This window comes from Pipistrellus kuhlii, unplaced genomic scaffold, assembly GCF_014108245.1.
Source record: "Pipistrellus kuhlii isolate mPipKuh1 unplaced genomic scaffold, mPipKuh1.p scaffold_m20_p_2, whole genome shotgun sequence".
In the NCBI taxonomy this organism is placed as follows: Eukaryota; Metazoa; Chordata; class Mammalia; order Chiroptera; family Vespertilionidae; genus Pipistrellus; species Pipistrellus kuhlii.
The window spans coordinates 46,523,030-46,541,808 of record NW_023425515.1 but is presented as its reverse complement, the minus strand read 5'-3'; the positions used below and the strand labels follow the sequence as shown (position 1 = coordinate 46,541,808).

At 37.3% G+C, this 18,779-nt stretch overlaps 1 protein-coding gene across 19 annotated transcripts in view; it reads right to left on the bottom strand.

The window, feature by feature from the left end:
* DLG1 (discs large MAGUK scaffold protein 1) overlaps positions 1-18,779 on the bottom strand; it is a 246,509-nt gene that overhangs the window by 139,733 nt on the left and 87,997 nt on the right. For 11 of the 19 annotated variants that reach the window (XM_036448105.2, XM_036448104.2, XM_036448107.2 and 8 more), the window contains one exon: positions 12,029-12,127. The exons of the other annotated variants lie outside the window; for them this stretch is intronic. In XM_036448105.2, the coding sequence (XP_036303998.1) occupies positions 12,029-12,127 (99 nt within the window). The remainder of the gene's footprint in view (positions 1-12,028; positions 12,128-18,779) is intronic. 19 annotated transcript variants of the gene reach the window in all.

The window sequence follows — 18,779 nt, the reverse complement described above, 5'->3', positions numbered from 1 at the left end:
TACAAAAGAAGTTACATTCTTAAAAAATTATGGCAAGAAAGCCATTTGGTTCTCTCTGCCCATTTATTACCTAACATACAATGGGAAAAGTAGAAAATCTAATTTATACCAAAATTATTACAATGCTAGCTACTCATGCGCACCAACTCAGAAGATTACTTTCAATTCGTCATGTAAAAAGACTACAAGATATTGAAATATTTACAAAGAAACACAATATAAAGTGTTACATTTACTACAAAACAAAACCATGAGAGGTTAGAAGTGGGAGGGGCTATAGATTATATAAACCAGTTGATGATTATTATAGTTGGTGATGAGTATACAAGGGAGTTCACTATTTTACTCCCTTTACATTTGAGTATTTTGGAAAATTTTCCTAATAAAAAGTAAAGCAAGAAAAACTATATTGAATCAAGCACTCAGCTGTTTGTTGTCAATCCTAACACTGAGGATATTTTTTCCATTGATTTTTAGAGAGAGTGGAAGGGAAGAAGGGAGAAGAAAGCGGAAGAGAGGGAGGGAAGGGAGGGAGAGAGGGACAGAGAGGCAACAGTGTGAGATACATCAACTGGTGGCCTCTAACACACATTCCTACAAAGGCTGGAGAGTGAACTGATAGTCCAGGTATGTGCCCTTAACTGGGAGTCAACAGCAACCTTTAAAGAACTTAAAAGATAAGGTGAACAAAGATAAGAAAATGATGTATGAACAAAATGAAAACAAAAATCTATGGAAGAAAACCTAAAGGGAAATCAAAAGAAAATTGTGGAGCTGAAAAGTATAATAATTGAAATTGAAATGAAAAATTCAATAGAGCAATTCAATATAGATTTAATTAAGCAGAAGAAAGAATCGGTAGACTTAAAATAATAAAAATTATGTCTGAGAACAGAAAGAAAACACTAAAGAAAAGCGACCAGCATTTAATAGGCCTGCGGGTCACCATTAAGTAGATGAACATACACATAGTGTAAATCGAAGGAGAAGAGAGATCAAAGAACAGAGAAAAAAATATGAAGAAATAATGGGCAAAACATTTCCAAATCTATTGATAGACCTGAATATAAACATCCAAGAAGCTCAACAAACTTAAGGTAGGATGAACTCACTCAAGGTAGGATGAACTCAAAGAGATTCACACAAAGATACATTAAGTCAAACTTGAAATACAAAGACAAAGACAATTTTGAAAGCAGCAAGAAAGAAGTAACTTGAAGACAAAAGATCTTTAATAAGATTATCAATAGCTTTCTCATTAGAAACTCTGAAGGTCAGAAGGCAGTGGGCTGATATATTCAGAGCTTAAAAAAAAAAAAAAAGGCAACGAGAAACCCTAAATCTGGCAAAAACTGTCCTTTTAATGTGAGGGAGTAATTAAGTCATTCTCAGATAAACAAAAACTTAGTTAGTTCATTAACAGTAGACCATTCCTGCTACAGGGAGTACTGTAGATTGAAATGAAACAACAGTAAATCATGGTGTTTCAAGAAATAAAATCTTGGTAAAATAAATACAGGAGCAATTATAGAAGCTCGTGATAATGTAACTGATTTATAACATCACTTTTTGTTTTTTATGTAATTTAAGATATTATTTTAATAGTTATATTTAAATAATTCTAAAAGTTATTTTAGTCTAAAAGCTAATTAGTAAAGAATTAAAGTCAATATTAATAAATAACTCAATCAATTATTAGTCTAAAATCCTATAACTGCTTTATAACTCCATATTTGTTTGATATATAATTTAGAAGATGAATGCATTTAAAATGATTAATTTATATGTTTTTAGACATACACTAATGTAAATATGTAATTTTGGGATTATCAACAGCTGAATGGGGTGTATATGAAACTGTTAAAAGAACAGAAATTTTGTACATAACAAGATAAGCTGATATAAATTAAATTTAGAGTGTCTCCATGGAGACAGAAAACGGCTAAGAATATACAGAAAATAAAATAGGAAAAAAATTTAAACATTTCACTACAAAAAAAAAAAATCAAGCAAAAAATGAAACAATAATGAAGGAAATATGGGACAAAAAGTTTAAGGAATGGAATATAGATAACAAATAGTAAAATGACAGTTTTTCTTTATTAGTAACTAGAGGCCCCTTGCATGAAGAGATTTGTGCAATAGGCCTTCCTTCCCTTGGCTTCCAGCATCGGTTTTACTCCGGCACCGGAACCCAGGCCTTCACTCTGGCCTGAGTCTGCCTCCTTCTTCTTTGCTACAGACTCAGGCTGGAGTCTGCAGTCTTCATCTTTGCTGCGGCATTCTGCACTGTAGATCCCTTCATCCCCCGCCCTCCCTCTCATAGCAGGCGTCTTGCCCTGCCTGGCCACTCCACGCATGAAACAGCTGGGCAGCCGTCATCTTTGGCCTTCTAATTTGCATACTCACTCTGATTGGCTGTGGGCATAGTAGAGGTAAGGTCAATTTACATGTTTGTCTATTATTAGGTAAGATTACTTTAACTGTAAATGAATTAAACTCTATAATCAAGAAAAAAAATTGTCAGGATGGGTAAAAACATATATGCTATCTATAAGCCTCACTGAGACGCAAAGACACAAATAAGTTATAAGTAAATGGAAAAAAGACATTCCATTCAAATATCCAAATAGCTGGACTATACTACTAGACAAAACATAATATAGATTAAAAAAAAGTTACAAGAGACAGAGAAGAACATTATATATTTATAAAAGGTTCTACAATATATAACAAGAAATTATAACAATTATAAACATTTATGCATCTAATGACAAACCATAAAAATTATGAAGCAAAATAATGATAAAATTAAAGGTAGGAGTTGTTTTACAATAACAGTTGGAAACTTCAATGCTTCATTCAGAATGCATAAAATAACCAGAAAAAAAGGTCAATAAGGAAATAGAGAACTTAAGGGACACAATAAATAAATCAGACCTAATAATAATATGAATATACATAATATAACTTAACTGTAAACCTAAAATTAATTAAGTTGGTAAATTTTACATTATGTGTATTTTCTCAGAATGAAGTAATTGGGGAAAAATATGATCTCCATCTAATTATGACTGGATCAAACAAACACAAATTGAAGAATATTCTACAAAACAGCTAGGCTGTTCTCTTATAAAATGCCACACTCATGAGATAGACTGTGGAGATACTCTAGGTTACAGAAGACTGTAAGATCACGAAAACTATTGCAATATGTAGCATTGCACTGACCTAAGGACCTATTTTTGTTTTTCCTATAAAAAACACTACTGGGACAACTGGCAAAATACAATTAAGGTCTGTAGATAATCCTATATAATAAAAGCCTAATATGCTAAGTGTCTGGTCTTCAACCAAAGTGTAATGTGCTAATGATATAGCTAAGGCTACTCAACCTCTCACAATGATGTGCACTGACCACTAGGGGCAGATGCTCTGACCGGTAGGTTAGCTTGCTGGAGTCCGGCTGATCAGGACTGAGTGAGATGGGCCGGACATGCCCTAGAGTCCTCCCACAGTCCCTCCTCACTGGCCAACCTCCTGCATCCCTCCCTGGCCCTGTCTGTACACTGGTGGGATCCCTAATGCTGTCATGCACCCTATCACAATCGGGGATCCTCCCAGGGATGTTGGAGAGCTTGTTTCAGCCTAATCCTGCAGGCCAGGTTGAGGGACCCCACTGGTGCAGGAATTTGTGCACCAGGCCTCTAGTAGCATTATATTACAGTAAACCCTCAACTTTTCAGACCTCAATATAATGAACTTTGGATTTAATGGTCAAAATTTCCAATCTGTATGCCAACACCTGTTATTTTTAAAATGCTTTTAACCATGATTTGCTTATAATTAAATTAACAGATTATTTTTGTTATTAATTCCCTGTTATTTTTAACAAATTTTAGCAAATAGGCAATATGCAGTGTAGGAAGCCATCCACTGCCAATACTATCATGAGATTGTATCAAGGAACGAAGAAGGTCGAGGGACCTTGGGTGCTAATGGAGCTGAAACTATGCACTGATTGTTCCTGTTGAGATAGTGGTGGCTCAAGGCAAATTCCCTAACCTGATCATCTTTTTACTGTTTAACAAACTACGTTTGATGTGCCTGTATACACTGCTAAAGGGTAAATGTGAATTCAAGTAAATAAAAAGCTGACCAGCCAGAGGTCAGTGTGCTCTTCAAGAAAGAGACACCACTTGGCTCCCACCACTTAATAATTCATAGTTCTTGTCTAGTGTTTTCATTTGTGCATCGGCCCCTCCTTCAGATACTGAACCCAGCTGTGCAGGTCGCAGCAATGTAGGGAAAAAATACTGTAGTAATTTCACTGACATAAATATTACTTACTTACAACCATAGTCCACATATTTAAATCCAAGAGTTACCATTCATAAGCAATGTATCACATGGTATCATTGTGAGGTAATTGGTTCTGTTGCTAAGTGGCGTGTCTTTCTGCAGCAGTTTAAATGCATGCCAGCTGATTTTCCAACATGTGTGAAGCCACGCCCCAGCCATGTGCACAGTTTACTCACAGTGACTGGTGAATGCACACATTTATTAGACCTATTCAGTGTAAATTTAAAATTACTGTGCTCCATATAGGAAACTTTTCTGTGAAATTAAACTTTTCATACAAACTTAATTTTAATTACCCAAACATGTCTATATAAGTAAAAACAGGTTAATTAATTTGTCAAATTTTTAATGCATGCATTTGGAAAACCTACTTTATTATATAATAGACTTTTGGTTTTAATGAACATCCCCTCGCCCAAATTAGTCCATTATATCGAGGTTTTACTGTAATGTCAATCTTCTGATTTAGTTCATTGTATTATGAAAATATTATTGTTTGTAGGAAAAAATGTTACATATTATAAAATATTTGTTTTTAAGGGTAAAAGGGGTCTGAGTGAAACTTTCTTTCAAATGTTTTACAAAAAACAATATCAGTTAATTATATAAGAAGAGAAATGAAGTAGATGTGGAAAGTAAAACTATAAACAACTGGAAGATCTGGGTAAAGGTATATGGAACTTCTTTGTATTATTCTTGCAAATTTCTGTAAGTTTGAAATGATTTGAAAATAATACAAAAATAAACAAAACCACAAAAGCAAAAGCAAAACAAAACACAAATATAGAATAAAGGCCCCAAGTTTAGTATATTGTTAAAAAAAAGACTCATCAAGGTAATCCAGAGTATATTATTCTATGTAAGATTACCAGTAAAATGAAAATATATCTAGTCATGCTTTAGATTATATTAATGGTCCAATCGTTTAAGACTCAATAAACCAGATGTTTTGTGAAACTTGAACAGTCCAGAAGCAATAGGATACTCTGGATTAAATATATTTCTAATGTAACTACTCTCATGTCATGTGAGAATTGTTAACTTGTCTCTTGCACATAGTATAATAGGTTCCTAGAAGTCAAGGACAATGTTATATTCATCTTAGTATATACAAGATTAGAGTAACAAAAAACAGAACTAAAAGCAATCCCTCCAAAGCATATGTCTAAGTATGAACAAAGACTTTAATACACATAAATAGCATGAAAGCGTTTTCGACAATACTTTCATTACATGACAGCTCCTTAGAAAACTGGTAGAAACAGAGGTCTAAAGGATCTGGTTCTAAAGCAGAATATTTACTCTGGGGTATAAATAAGCCTGCATATTTAATAGGCCAATGTCTTAGAAAGTATGATTACTAGGGGCATGGTGCACAAAATTTGTGCACTGAGGGTGAGGGGGTCCCCTCAGCCTAGCCTACCCCCTCTCAGACTGGGAGCCCTCAGAGGATGTCTTACTGATGGCTTAGGCCCGCTCCCCTAAACCACAGTCTATAATAATAAAAGCGTAATATGCTAAATAGGCCAGACAGCCGATCGACCTTCTGGATGTCCTTCCAGATGAAGCCAGGGCTGAGAAGGCCAAGCCCCTTGCACGAATTTCATGCATTCGGCCTCCAGTATGCATATAAATCTTTTTTTTAAAAATATTTTATTGATTTTTTACAGAGAAGAGTGAGATAGAAATATCGATGAAAGAGAAACATCCATCAGCTGCCTCCTGCACACCCCCCCCCTGGGAATGTGCCCGCAACCAACGTACATGCCCTTGACCAGAATCGAACCCGGGACCTTTCAGTCCGTAGGCTGACGCTCTATCCACTGAGCCAAACCGGTCCCGGCTGCATATAAATCTTTTGATTAATCTATTCCTCACATCCCCCTTTCCCTCTGAGATTTGTCAGTCTGTTTTCATGTGACCATACCTCTGGTTCCATTTTATTCATGTTTATTTTGTTCACTAGATTCCTTGTTAGTTTATTTTAAATTTTAGATTCAATTGTTGATAGGTACATATTTATTGCCATTTTATTGTTCATTATTTTGAGCTCTTTTTTTCTTCTTCTTTTACCTACTCTTCTTAAACAATATCCTTCAACAATTTATGTAACAATAGTTGATGGTCATGAACTCCTTTAGGTTTTTGTCTGTGAAGATCTTTACCTGATCTTCAATTGTAAATGATAGCTTTGCTAGGTAATCTTGGTTGTAGGTCCTTGCTATTCATAACTTTGAATATTAAAAAAAAAATAATCGTTATTGTTGAAAGTATCACATATGTCCCCTTTATCCACATTGATCCCTTCTAGCCCACTCAAGAGCCCCCACCCTAAGCACTAACCATATTTCTTGCCACTCACTTCTGTTGAGAAATAAGTTGACAGTTATATGGGCGCTTCTTTGTAGGTAACAGTTTTTCTCTTGCTGCTTTTAAGATTTGCTCTGTCTTTAATGCTTGGCATTTTAATTATGATGTGTCTTGGTATGGGCCTCTTTGGATTCTTCTTGTTTGGGACTCTGCACTTCTTGGACTTTTAAGTCTATTTCTTTCAACAGGTAGGGAAAGTTTTCTGTTATTATTTCTTCAAAGAGGTTTTCTATATCTTGTTCTGTCTCTTCTCCTTCTGGTACTCCCATAATGCGAATGTTGGTGCACTTGAAGTTGTCCCAGAAGCTCCTTACACTATCTTCATATTTTTGGATTCTTTTTTCTTTCAGCTCTTCTGATTGGGTGGTTTGTGTTTCCTCATATTCCAAATCATTCATTTAATTCTCAGAATCCTCTACTCCACTGTAGAATCCCTGTAAATTATTCTTTTAGTAAGTAGTGCTTAATGTCTGACTGGCCCTTTTTCATGTCTTTGATGTTCTCACTAAGGTTTTGAAAATTCTCACTAAGATGCTTGAAAGTCTCACTAAGTCCCTTGAAACTCTCATTAAGATCCTCGAGCAACGTTATAACCATTGTTTTGAACTCTGTATCTAGTAGTTTGGTTGCTTTCATTTCATTTCATTTATTTCTGTTTTTGGAGACTTCTGTTCTTTCATTTGTGACATGTTTCTTTGTCTCCACATTTTGGCTGCTTCCTGGTGTTTGTTTCTGTGTATTAGGTAGAGCTGCTATGTCTCCTGGAATTGGTAGAGTGGCCTTGTGTAGTAGGTGTTCTGTTGGGTCCATAGTTGGGCCACTCAGCAGGAGCTACAGAGTAATTTGCAGATAGCTGCTACTTGTACTGGGTTTGGAAATGTCCAAGCAATGCCCAGGCTGGTGCTAGTGCTGGGTCTTGGACCTGTTAATGAAAGGTATGGGGCATGCTAAGGTTAAGATGCCAGCAGCTGCTTGTTTGAGAGATTTTAGGAAAGTCTGTAACCTGAACCAGGACAGGCCATTCATATGTAATAGCCACTGCAAACAGCTTGGGTGGGACTGTAACTGGGTGGGGTGTCAGGGAATCACCAGGGGCAGCAAACAATGTGAGACAAGATATGGCTGCTGGTCAGTTCTGTGAGTTGGAGGCAGGTCCCGGCACAGGAACAATGAACCCTGTGAGATCTCCTGTCTGGGAGAAAGCTGTCCCTGAATTCCTGCCCTGATGCCAGATAATCTAGTTCCTCCCCATATATCCCTGGATCCCCCAAAGCTGCCACCCCAGTGCTGGAGCCCAGAGGGATTGAATCAGAGTAAGTCTGTGTTCTGTCCCTTTAAGAGGAACTGCCTGGGTCTCCAGCAGCCTCCATGCCACTCAGTCACAATCCCCATTCATTTTTATATCCCAAAGTTATGAGAACTTCTCTTCATAGCTCTGGAACCCTGGCTGGGGGGTCTGGAACCCCCTGCTTCTCACCTGAGACCTCTGCAGCAGAGAAATCCCTCCCTATTAAACACACTACACGTGGGTATCGAATAAGTCTGCTCCATGCTTCCACCCCTCCTACCAGCCTCCATGTACTTCTCCTTTACTCCTCTAGTTGTACAACTTCTACTCAGCCAGATTTCAGGTTTTGAATGATGGTTGCTCTGTATTTTAGTTGTAATTTTGATGTGGTTGTGGGAGGTGGCAAGTACCAATGGTTACTTTACATTGTTATCTTGGTTCTCTCTTTTATTTAGAATTATTAAAGTTTTAGTGTGATACCTGTAATTTCTCCTAGAATCATATTTTGTATGATATTCCTATTGATATTCATTTTTTTAGGAGGAGTAAAAATGCATGAAAATGCTCGTAATCATAGTTGATATTCCATTTCCCCCCACAATGGGACTTATTGTTACACAGATTTTTATACTATCCTATATAATAAAGAGGTAATATGCAAACTAACCCTCATGCCCTCACAAGATGGCTGCCTAAGACCAGGCCAGCAGGTGAGTTAGTGAGGGACAACCAAATGACTGAACAAACAGGCTGCTTGGGGTGACCAGGCTGTCAGGGGGGAAAGTTGGGGGCAACCAGGCCAGCAAGGGGAGCAATTGGGGGTGACCAGGCCAACAGAGGGGTCAATTTGTTCTAGGCTGGTTGGGGGGGGGCAATTAGGGGTGATCAGGATGGGGGGTGCAATTAGGGGTGACCTGGTTGGCAGTGGGGGCAGTAAGGAGTGACCAGGCCAGCATGCAGAGGTGTGAGGGGTGATCAGGCAGGCAGGGGTTGGGGCAATTAGGGACAACCAGGCAGGCAGATAGGTGAGCCAATAGGAGCCAGCAGTCCAGAATTTTGAGAGGGATGTCCGACTGATGGTTTAGCCCCAATCCCTGGGATCAGGCCTAAAACAGCAGCTGGACATTCCTCAAGGGGTCCCGGATTGAGGAGGGTGCAAGCTGGGCTGAGGAAACGGCCCGCCGGTGCACGAATTTCATGCACCGAGCCTCTAGATCAATAACTGTAAAAATACTTATTTACACTTTAAATAAAATTAAGATCTTTCACACCTAAGATCATTATTATCTATCTATACTATCTATACTAATAAAAGGATAATATGCTAAAGAGACGTTCCAGATGTCTTTCCGGACAAAGCCATGGTGGCGGAGCAAAGACATAGGCGGTTAGAGGCAATAAGACCAGGACGAAAGGGCAGTTGGGGGTGATCAGGCTGGCGGGTGGTGGGGAATTGGGTGTGAGCAGGTAGGTAGGGGGGCAGTTGGGAGGTAAGAAGGGTGGTGTGTGGGGAAATTGGGGGTGAACAGGCTGGCAGGGATGGGTAATTGGGGGTGAAAAGGCCATTGGGAGGGCTGTTGGGGGCTGCAGGTTGGATGGGTAGCTGTTGGGGGCAAGCAGGCCATTGGGGGGGCAATCAGGCCAGCAAGGGGGGCTGTTGGGGGATAGAAGGCTCACAGGGGGCAGATGGGGCAATCAGTCCAGTGGGAAGGGGAGCGATCAGGCCTGCAGGGGGTGTATTAGGGTGATCAGGCCGCAAGACGGCAGTTGGGGGCAATCAGGCTTTCAGAAAGAGTGATTAGGGGCCATCAAGCAGGTGAGCGGTTAGAAGCCAGTGGTCCCAAATTGTGAGAGAGCAGTCTGACGTTGTCTGAAGGGTCCCAGATTGGAGATAGTGCAGGCCAGGCTGAGGGACATTTCCCATGCATGAATATCGTGCACCAGGGCCACTAGTCCTATATAATAAAAGCCTAATATGCTAAGTGTCCAGTCATCTGTTCAACCAATCCAAGTATAATATGCTAATGATATGCTAAGGCCTCTCAACCTCTTGCTATGACCACCAGGAGGTAGACAATTAACTAGTCACTGATCACACTCCGACCAATAGGTTAGCTTGCTGCTGGGGTCTGGCTGATAGGGACTGAGTGAGATGGTCAAGACACATCCTGGAGCCCTCCCATGGTTCCTCCCTGGCCCAGATCATGCACAGCTGGGGTACCTTGGACTGGCCTGCCCCCTCTCACAATCCAAGACCTCTTAGGGGATGTCAGAGAATTGGTTTCAGCCCAACAGTGGAACAGCTAGTTGCTATGATGTGCACTTACCACAAGGGGGCAGATGCCTAATGTAGGAGCTGCCCCCAGGTATCTGTGCACTCCCACAGGGGGAGCACTGCTCAGCCAGAAGCTAGGCTCATGGCTGGTGAGCATAGCAGGGGTGGGAGCCTTTCCTGCTTCCACGGCAGTATTAAGGATGTCCGGAGGAAGCAGGCCTAAGCTGTCAGCTGTACATTCCCCAAGGGCTCCAGGACTGTGAGTGGGAACAGGCCGGGCTGAGGGACTCCTGAGTTCATGAATTTCATGCACTGGGCCTCTATATATATAAAAAGCCAGTGACTATAGTGCTGTAATAATTGTAACGACCGGTCGCTATGACGCCCACTGTGGCCAACATAATGGCCTAATCAGGGGGTGAGGACGGACAGCCATGCAGTCCGCACCACCCCCCCCCCCCCATGCCAGCCTGTCCCCTTTTCCCTCTTCCATCCCACTTCCGATTGGCTACTCCATCACTATAGCCCTGCAGCCCCTCCCTATGGCTGGCCCTGCCTCCAATTGGCCCCCCAATCCCAACTGGGAATGGGGCATGCCAGCCAATCACCCGCAGCCCCTCCCCCCAGCCATTCAACCTCCCACCATTTCCTTATCCCAAGAGTCCCAGCTCCAATCCACCCCAATTGGGGTCAGGTTGGCTAGAACCCACCCGTGCACAAATTCATGCACTGGGCCTCTAGTATATATACAAAAGGCTAAGTGACCGTCTGACTGTGTGGTACATATGAAACACACCAACTACCAGGAGGCAGATGCTTAATGCAGGAGCTGTCAAGCTGTGGTGACTTGGCAGCGGCGGTTCTTGGGTGACACAACCTGGAACCAGAGAGGAGGGAACCTGATTCCTCACAGGGCTACATGATTCCACCTTCAGCTGTGGGTTATATTATTGCTGAGACACTATTGGTCCTGCATCCAATTCCTTTCAATGTGCACAAATCTGTGCCCTGGGCCACTAATACTTAATAATACTACTCCTAGTTTGACTTTGCATAACTCTGTTGCTAAGGCAGTTAATGTCTTAAGCCATCTCTCGGAACTACTACAGTTCTAAAAGTGAAAAAGGTTCAGAATCTGACATTTGGCTGTTATTTTATTTTTTTACTATTACATGCTAACTTCTAAGAAGTCAACCTTATGTAAGAATAATTTTAGAGTTATAGAAATACTGTAAAGATAGCACAAAGAATTCCCATACACTTTATATACATTGGCTACTTTATTTAATAAGTCTGAAGTACATTATTTAATCAAATGACAGAAGAATATTTCCAAAGAAGATAAATATATATGTGGGACAAACTGCTATATAGAAAGACAATTACTTTTATCTTTAGAATAATTAACAAAATTTCCAAAGGCAAAAATATTTTTAAAACTGTTTCACATTTACAAATATAAAAGATATGACAAATCTAAGGAGGTTCAATATTATGGAGTTCAGAATGTGTCTATTTCATAGACAAACTAATAAAAAGGCAAATATTAAACCCACTTTATAGTAAATCCCTAAAATTTAACTTATAAGATAATTAATTTATATATATTCCCAAAAATATCAATTGAAACCTAAAGTGAATGACCAAATCTAACAAATAAATAATTAAAACACTTAAAAAAAAACATTAAAAACAAATTAAATTTTATAAAGAAAAAAGAAACTAATAAAAACCTGTGGTATGGTGGATAGGATGACAGTATTCTCAGCAGGGACTGGCAGGACAGGGATCACAGGGACAGTGGGAGAAGAGAGAGGTACAGCTTCTGTTGGCTAAAAATCATCAATGACAAAAAATCAGGAAAAATATCAAATTTAAAAAGGAATCACATAACAGAAAGCTTTGTCATAATTATAGTTTTCAGAATGAACTGAAAAATAGGTAAAATATTAATATATTATCTCAATTTGAATGAGAAAATGATTTCAAGAAAGTATTTCATTATTAATTATAACACAAATATTTTAATTATTCTGTAGTTAAAATGAGTGACTACTCCTTAGATGTTTAAATGAAAATAAGAAAAGATAACTCGTAATGTTCCTCTTCAAAGCCACAAGACACTAACTTTAGAGACAGACTACAAAATATATTTCTAGCATCCAGAATATATTTGACTACTTTCCTCCTTGTATTCAAAGAATCAAAAGTAATTCCATTAGCCTATCAGGTAGATAATTGGGCCTTACAAATCCACAGACAAAACATTCAAAAGACCTAAAAATTGAATCTGTGTAACTTAAACGAATCTGTGCTATTAACCTCTATTATCAAGAACCTGCCTGTAAAGTCATTAATGCAACTAGCATTCACTGAGTATCTTATTATATGCTAGACATATTTTGGAAAAAATGAAAAAAGAAGTGGGAACTCTAGTGATGTATTTAAAATATAAAGCTTTGATATTTATATTAAACTAGTGGCCTGGTGCATGAAATTCATTCACTTGGTGGTGGGGGGATCCCCAGCCAGGCCTGTGCCCTGCCACACTGTCACAGACCCACGATCCATCCCCGCAAAGAGGTAGGCCCCACCCACCCATGTGGGGCTCATGTATGGATTGCCCCAAAGAGGTAGGCCAGCCCTGTCCCTGATGCCACCAGTCCCTGCCCACTTGTGCCTGCAACCTCCAGCTGATTAGTAGTTACGCATGAGGGTGTCCCAACCATTTTCATATTACCCTTTTATTAGTATAGATTATTCTATCTGACTTGATTCAATTATTTTTTTAAAAATATAACTGGAACACAGAAAGGTGTTTTCTAACAAGTTCCAAACCCTATAAATAGAATTAATTCATAAATATTTGCTATATCAATGACATATTCTATAAGTATAAAAACATTAAAATTAAATCAATAAGATGACAATATACATTAAGAGACTTAAAACAGAAAGAAAACAAATTGCTCAACTTGAAACTATGCTTTTACTTATTGATAAAAAATACAAAATGAAATTACAATGTTGACTTTCTCTATCAGGCAATGAAAATTTATAAAAAATGTATGAAGTCTCTTCAATAAGGTGTTGAGACACTGGATATCCACATGCAAAAAAAAAAGTTAAAACACATTATATATAAAAACTAATGGAACATTAATCAACAGCCTAAATATAAATGATAAAACTCGTAGAAGAAGACGGGGGTAAATTTTCATGACCTTGGATTTGACAACTGATTCTTAAATATGACCATTAAAAAATCGTAAGTGATGAAAACAAATTAGGATTTAATCAAAATTAAAACTTCTTATATACCAAAGAGCATTATCAAGAAAGTGAAAAGACAACCTACAGAATGGGAGAAAATCTTTGCAAATCATACATCCAATGAAGGTTTGATATCCAGAAAATACTAAAAACGCCAACTCAACAACAACAAAACAATTAGAAAAATGGGCAAAGGACCTAAACAGACATTTCCCTAAAAAAAGAAAAAAAAAAAGAAAAAAAAAAAGCTATATAAATGGCCAATAAGCACATGAAAAACATCACTATTTACTAGAGATGTGCATATCAAAGTTACAGTATCACACCTGCGAGAAGGCTGTAATAAAAAAGGGAAAACTGAAAGAAAAAGTAGTACGTGTTGATGAGAATGTGCAAAACTGGAACCCTCAAAAACTGCTGGTAGGAAAGGAATAGAGTGCATACTTTGTGGGAAAACAGTTTGGCAGTTCCTCAAAAAAATGAACCATAAGACAACTAGACTATATGACCCAGCTAATCTATTCTTAAGAATATGCTCAATAGAACTAACAACAGGGAACTGGATACTTACACCAACGTTCAATGATGCATTATTCAAAACAGTCAAAAGGTGGAAACAGCCCTAACTGGTTTGGTTTAGTAGATAGAACGTTGGCCTGTGGACTGAAGGATCGCAGGTTTGATTCTGGTCAAGGGCATGTACCTTGGTTGCAGGCATATCCTCAGATGGGGGTGTGCAGGAGGCAGCTGATCGATGTTTCTCTGTCATCGAAGTTTATAACTTTCTATCCCTCTCCCTTCCTCACTGTAAAAAATGAATAATAATAATAATAAAAGGTGGAAACAACCCAAATGTCCAACAGATGAATGGATAAAGGGAAATGTGGTACTTGCATTAAATGGATATTATTCATCCATAAAAAGTAAAATTCTGATATATGCTACAATATGGATTACTCTTGAAAACATTATGCTAAGTGAAATTAATCAGCTACAAAAGGACAATATTGTATGATTCCACTTATATGAAATACTTACATCAGATACATCCAGAGACAGAAAGGAGAAGTTATGGGGGCACAGGGAATCATTGCCTTATGGTTACATATTTTGTTTGATGTGATAAAAACAATTTTGGAAATAGTGATTACTGCATAACACTGGGAATATAATTAATGCCACAGAACTGTTCAGTTAAAACTCATTAAAATGGCAAATTTTGTTACATATATTTTACCACAATAAAGAAACTAAAAAAAAAGTTTAATACATTGGAACAAGTACTCTTTCACACTGCCCTTGGAAATGTAAATCCATACAAACTTTACAAAAACCAACTCAGCAGTAATTGTCTATAGCCATAAAAATGCCTAACCTCTCTGACATAGTAATTCTGAAAATCTATCCTCAAGGGAGTAATTTAAAAAGCAAGTATTTTAGCCGAAACCAGTTTGGCTCAGTGGATAGAGCGACGGCCTGCGGATTGAAAGGTCCCAGGATCGATTCCGGTCAAGGGCATGTACCTTGGTTGCAGGCAGCTGATCGATGATTCTCTCATTGATGTTTCTAACTCTCTATCCCTCTCTCTTCCTCTCTGTAAAACATTAATAATATATACATACATACACACATATATATGTGTGTGTGTGTGTGTGTGTGTGTGTGTGTGTGTGTGTATATATATATATATATATATATATATATATATAAAGCAAGTATTTTTAATACTCTCAATATATTCTCTTGAGCACGGTTTATTCTTGGGGAAACGTGGAATATCCTAAATATCCAAAGATGTTGAAATGGTTAAGTAAATAATGATAATTATATAAGATGAAATAAATATCAGGCAACAAGGATAAATCATCTGTAAAAACAGTTTGTAAGTCATATGGAATACTGCCAGTGACATGACATAAAACAAAAAAGGAAAAAGGAAAAGTGTAAACATATGGAAATAAATGTACGAAAAGTTAACCTCTGGGGGCAGGATTACAAGTACCTTCCCTTTCCCTTGCCTCATTCCACACTAGAGGCCAGGTGCACATATCGTGCACGGGTCTGGTCCGGCTGGCCGCAGGGAGGGAGGATGACGCAGGAGGTTGGCCGTCGGCCCTGCCCCTGATCAGACTGGTTGGCTGGCCACAGTGCGCATCATAGTGACCGGTCATTCTGGTCACTTGCCTTTAATATATATAGATTCTACTTTCCTAATTGTCAACAATAAAATACACAATGATATTATAATGCAGTGTGAGAAATGGGAGACCCACTGATCATATCAAGAGAAAACCAATTATGATCGTTTACCATCCAATTCTCTAAAAAATAAAAGGAAAATCTATTTCACATGAATTGTTCTAAAAGATGCTAACAAATTTCAGTGATATGTTGGACTTTTAGAGATGAAGAGTAGGGATCAAGTTCATTTTTCAACTGAGGTTCAGCTCACAAAAGGGAAGCTGTAAAGAATTAGGAAAAGAATTGCTGGACTTCTGTTATTGGATTTCTTATTTCCTGTAAAAAGAGATTTTTAGCAACTAGATTTTGTTTCCTTTCTTTATTTCTGAGTACCCTTTTTTAAAAACCCTGAAATTTACACAATCTTAATCCACTCTGTTCTCTATAGGGCACTAAGCAAGTACTTTGAAAAAGAACTTATGTCCCTGCCTCTAATTTAAGAAAGGCAAATACTGCTGAGAAAGTCTACAAAAAATAACTGCCAATAAATGGCTAATTATTTTGTATCTACAATTTGGTAATAGAATAAAAAATTGCTTTGTCCTAAACCAGATTTCAGAGTAAAATGTAAATCTTGAGCCGTAGTGCCTTCTGGCATACTTAACTGCAATCACAGTATGGTCTTCAGATCATTAATGCATTTTGACATAATCAAAACGTATTCATATTTCACAATAAACACAAATTAAGCATATAAAACAACAACAAACAATTGCCATATCAACACATGCATTTCCTAGTCACAGCTGATAATCAATTGCGGTAACAGAGATTTACAAAACAACAAAGTAATTTTCTTTTTTTTCTTTCTTTTTTCTTTTAACAACAAAGTAATTTTCATTTGAAACAAAATTACAGCCTTAAACAATAAATAATCAAATGAAAGTTAAATGAGGAACAGCACAGATATTTAATCATTAAAAATTTCAATGCAGGATTAACAGTATGGTAAAATTTTGGGGAGCTGTATAAGAAGATTCTAAATTAGAAAATGACAAATTTAAGATTCTAATATAAATAATGAGACCGCACTATACATTGACCATTATATTTGGGTCATTACAGAAAAGGAGACATTTCTTTTTTTTTTCCTTCTTTTTTTTTGAAACTGTTGATTTTTTAATGTTAAATTTTTTGAATGCATAAGGAAGACTTCTCTTGTTTCTCTCTCTTTTTTTTAAATATATTTTATTGATTTTTTTTGCCCCCCTCCCTCCCTCCCATATATACCCAAAAGGAGACATTTCAGCATAAGCTTTTTAAACTTGAAAAATCTTAGATACATATTTCATTAGACAATAGTGACAACAGTCATCATTCTCTTCCTGTTCCATCTGTATCACTCAATAAGATCATCTCCAAGATTAAAAAAAAAAATCTTGACCAGGTGACTAACAACTGTCTCAGTTGTTTCTATCCATAGCAACACCATGGAATCATTATCCTCAGATGTTGCCTTCAGAGACTTGTTTCCATGACAACAGTGGCTATATAATATTAACACTGCCTCAAAGAACATTGCAGAAAATTGTAAATTCCTGTAAAATAACTGATTGTTCATATTTTAAAAGTACTTTTTAAAACCAGTATTCAAATTGACAGCTTTTTGAAAAATGCTGAAACTGATTTTTAGATTCTTATTTTCTTCATATATTTATGTTTCAAATTTAATGAGACCTTAAAATTCTGAAATTAGCTTTTAAAATGTAATAGATTTTCATAAAAGTGGTCTGATGCCTCATTAGGTACAGCCAGGTACATAAAGTGTATTGCACATCTACATTTATGACTATGCAGCACTCTCTTCTACTTCTATTCACTCAATAAAAAAAAAAGGTATTTTAAGTGTATCTACCTGGATTAAATCTCTTTCTGTCTAATATAGTTAAAGTGGTTTTCATTCAGAGTGGGGCAAAGTGGGTTTACAATTATTCAAAAGGAAAAATACAGTAATTAATAAATAATACAAGAATATACTGTTTTGCATATTCACAACTGTAGTCTACTTTTGCCCCACACTGTATAGGCATAATGAATCCTGACTGATATAGGAAGATACAGAAGGGACAAATGACAGGTTGCTCTAATAATCCATCCTAGAGGGGACAGTGGTTTAAACCAAATGGTGGTCATGGTGAAAACGGACATGAACAGGCAAATTAAGATAGATTTTGAAAATATAATTTGTGTATCTGGTGACTGATGGGAAGTAGGGAGTGAGGCAGGACTATTAAGAATAATATCCACAATAGCCACTAAAAATTATGTTACACATCATAGTTAGACCCAAGTATAAAAGATCTGCAAAGCTATCTAAAAAACACTTAATATTTTTTCTCACTAAATGATTTATTGAAATGACTTTCATAGCATAAAATGAAACTCTAAAAGATAACTGAAACTGTACTATCTTATATTAACATATTACATAAATGGGGTAAACTGAGCTTAGGATATATATATACAAAAAAAATCAATAAGGTCTAAAGAAATGTGTATTCATAGAAAATGAAATATAGGAATTAGAAAATCTTTTATGAATACATTAGGTAATAAGGTAATTACCCATGCGTAACTATTGTCAATAAGAACCTTATTTTGTTTTTGTACAGTATAGTTATTCTTTTTAAAAATATTTTTATTGATTTTAGAGAGGAAGGGAAAGGGAGAGAAAGATGGAAACATCAAAGACGAGAATCACTGATATGCTGCCTTCTGCAGGCCCCACATAGGGGTTCAAGCCCACAACCCGGGTATGTGCCATTGACTGGGAATCGAACTGTGACCTTCTGGTTCATAGGTTGACGCTTAAACACTGAGCCAAGCTGGCTGGGCTGCATAGTTAATAGTCTTAATCCAAATTCCTTTGTTTAAATATCTATTATGCTGTAGTGAGACATGTTTCTCTGATATAAAGTCAAAGAAGTTATTTGGGACGGTGAAACCAGGGGGGAAAAAAAATCCGTGAGC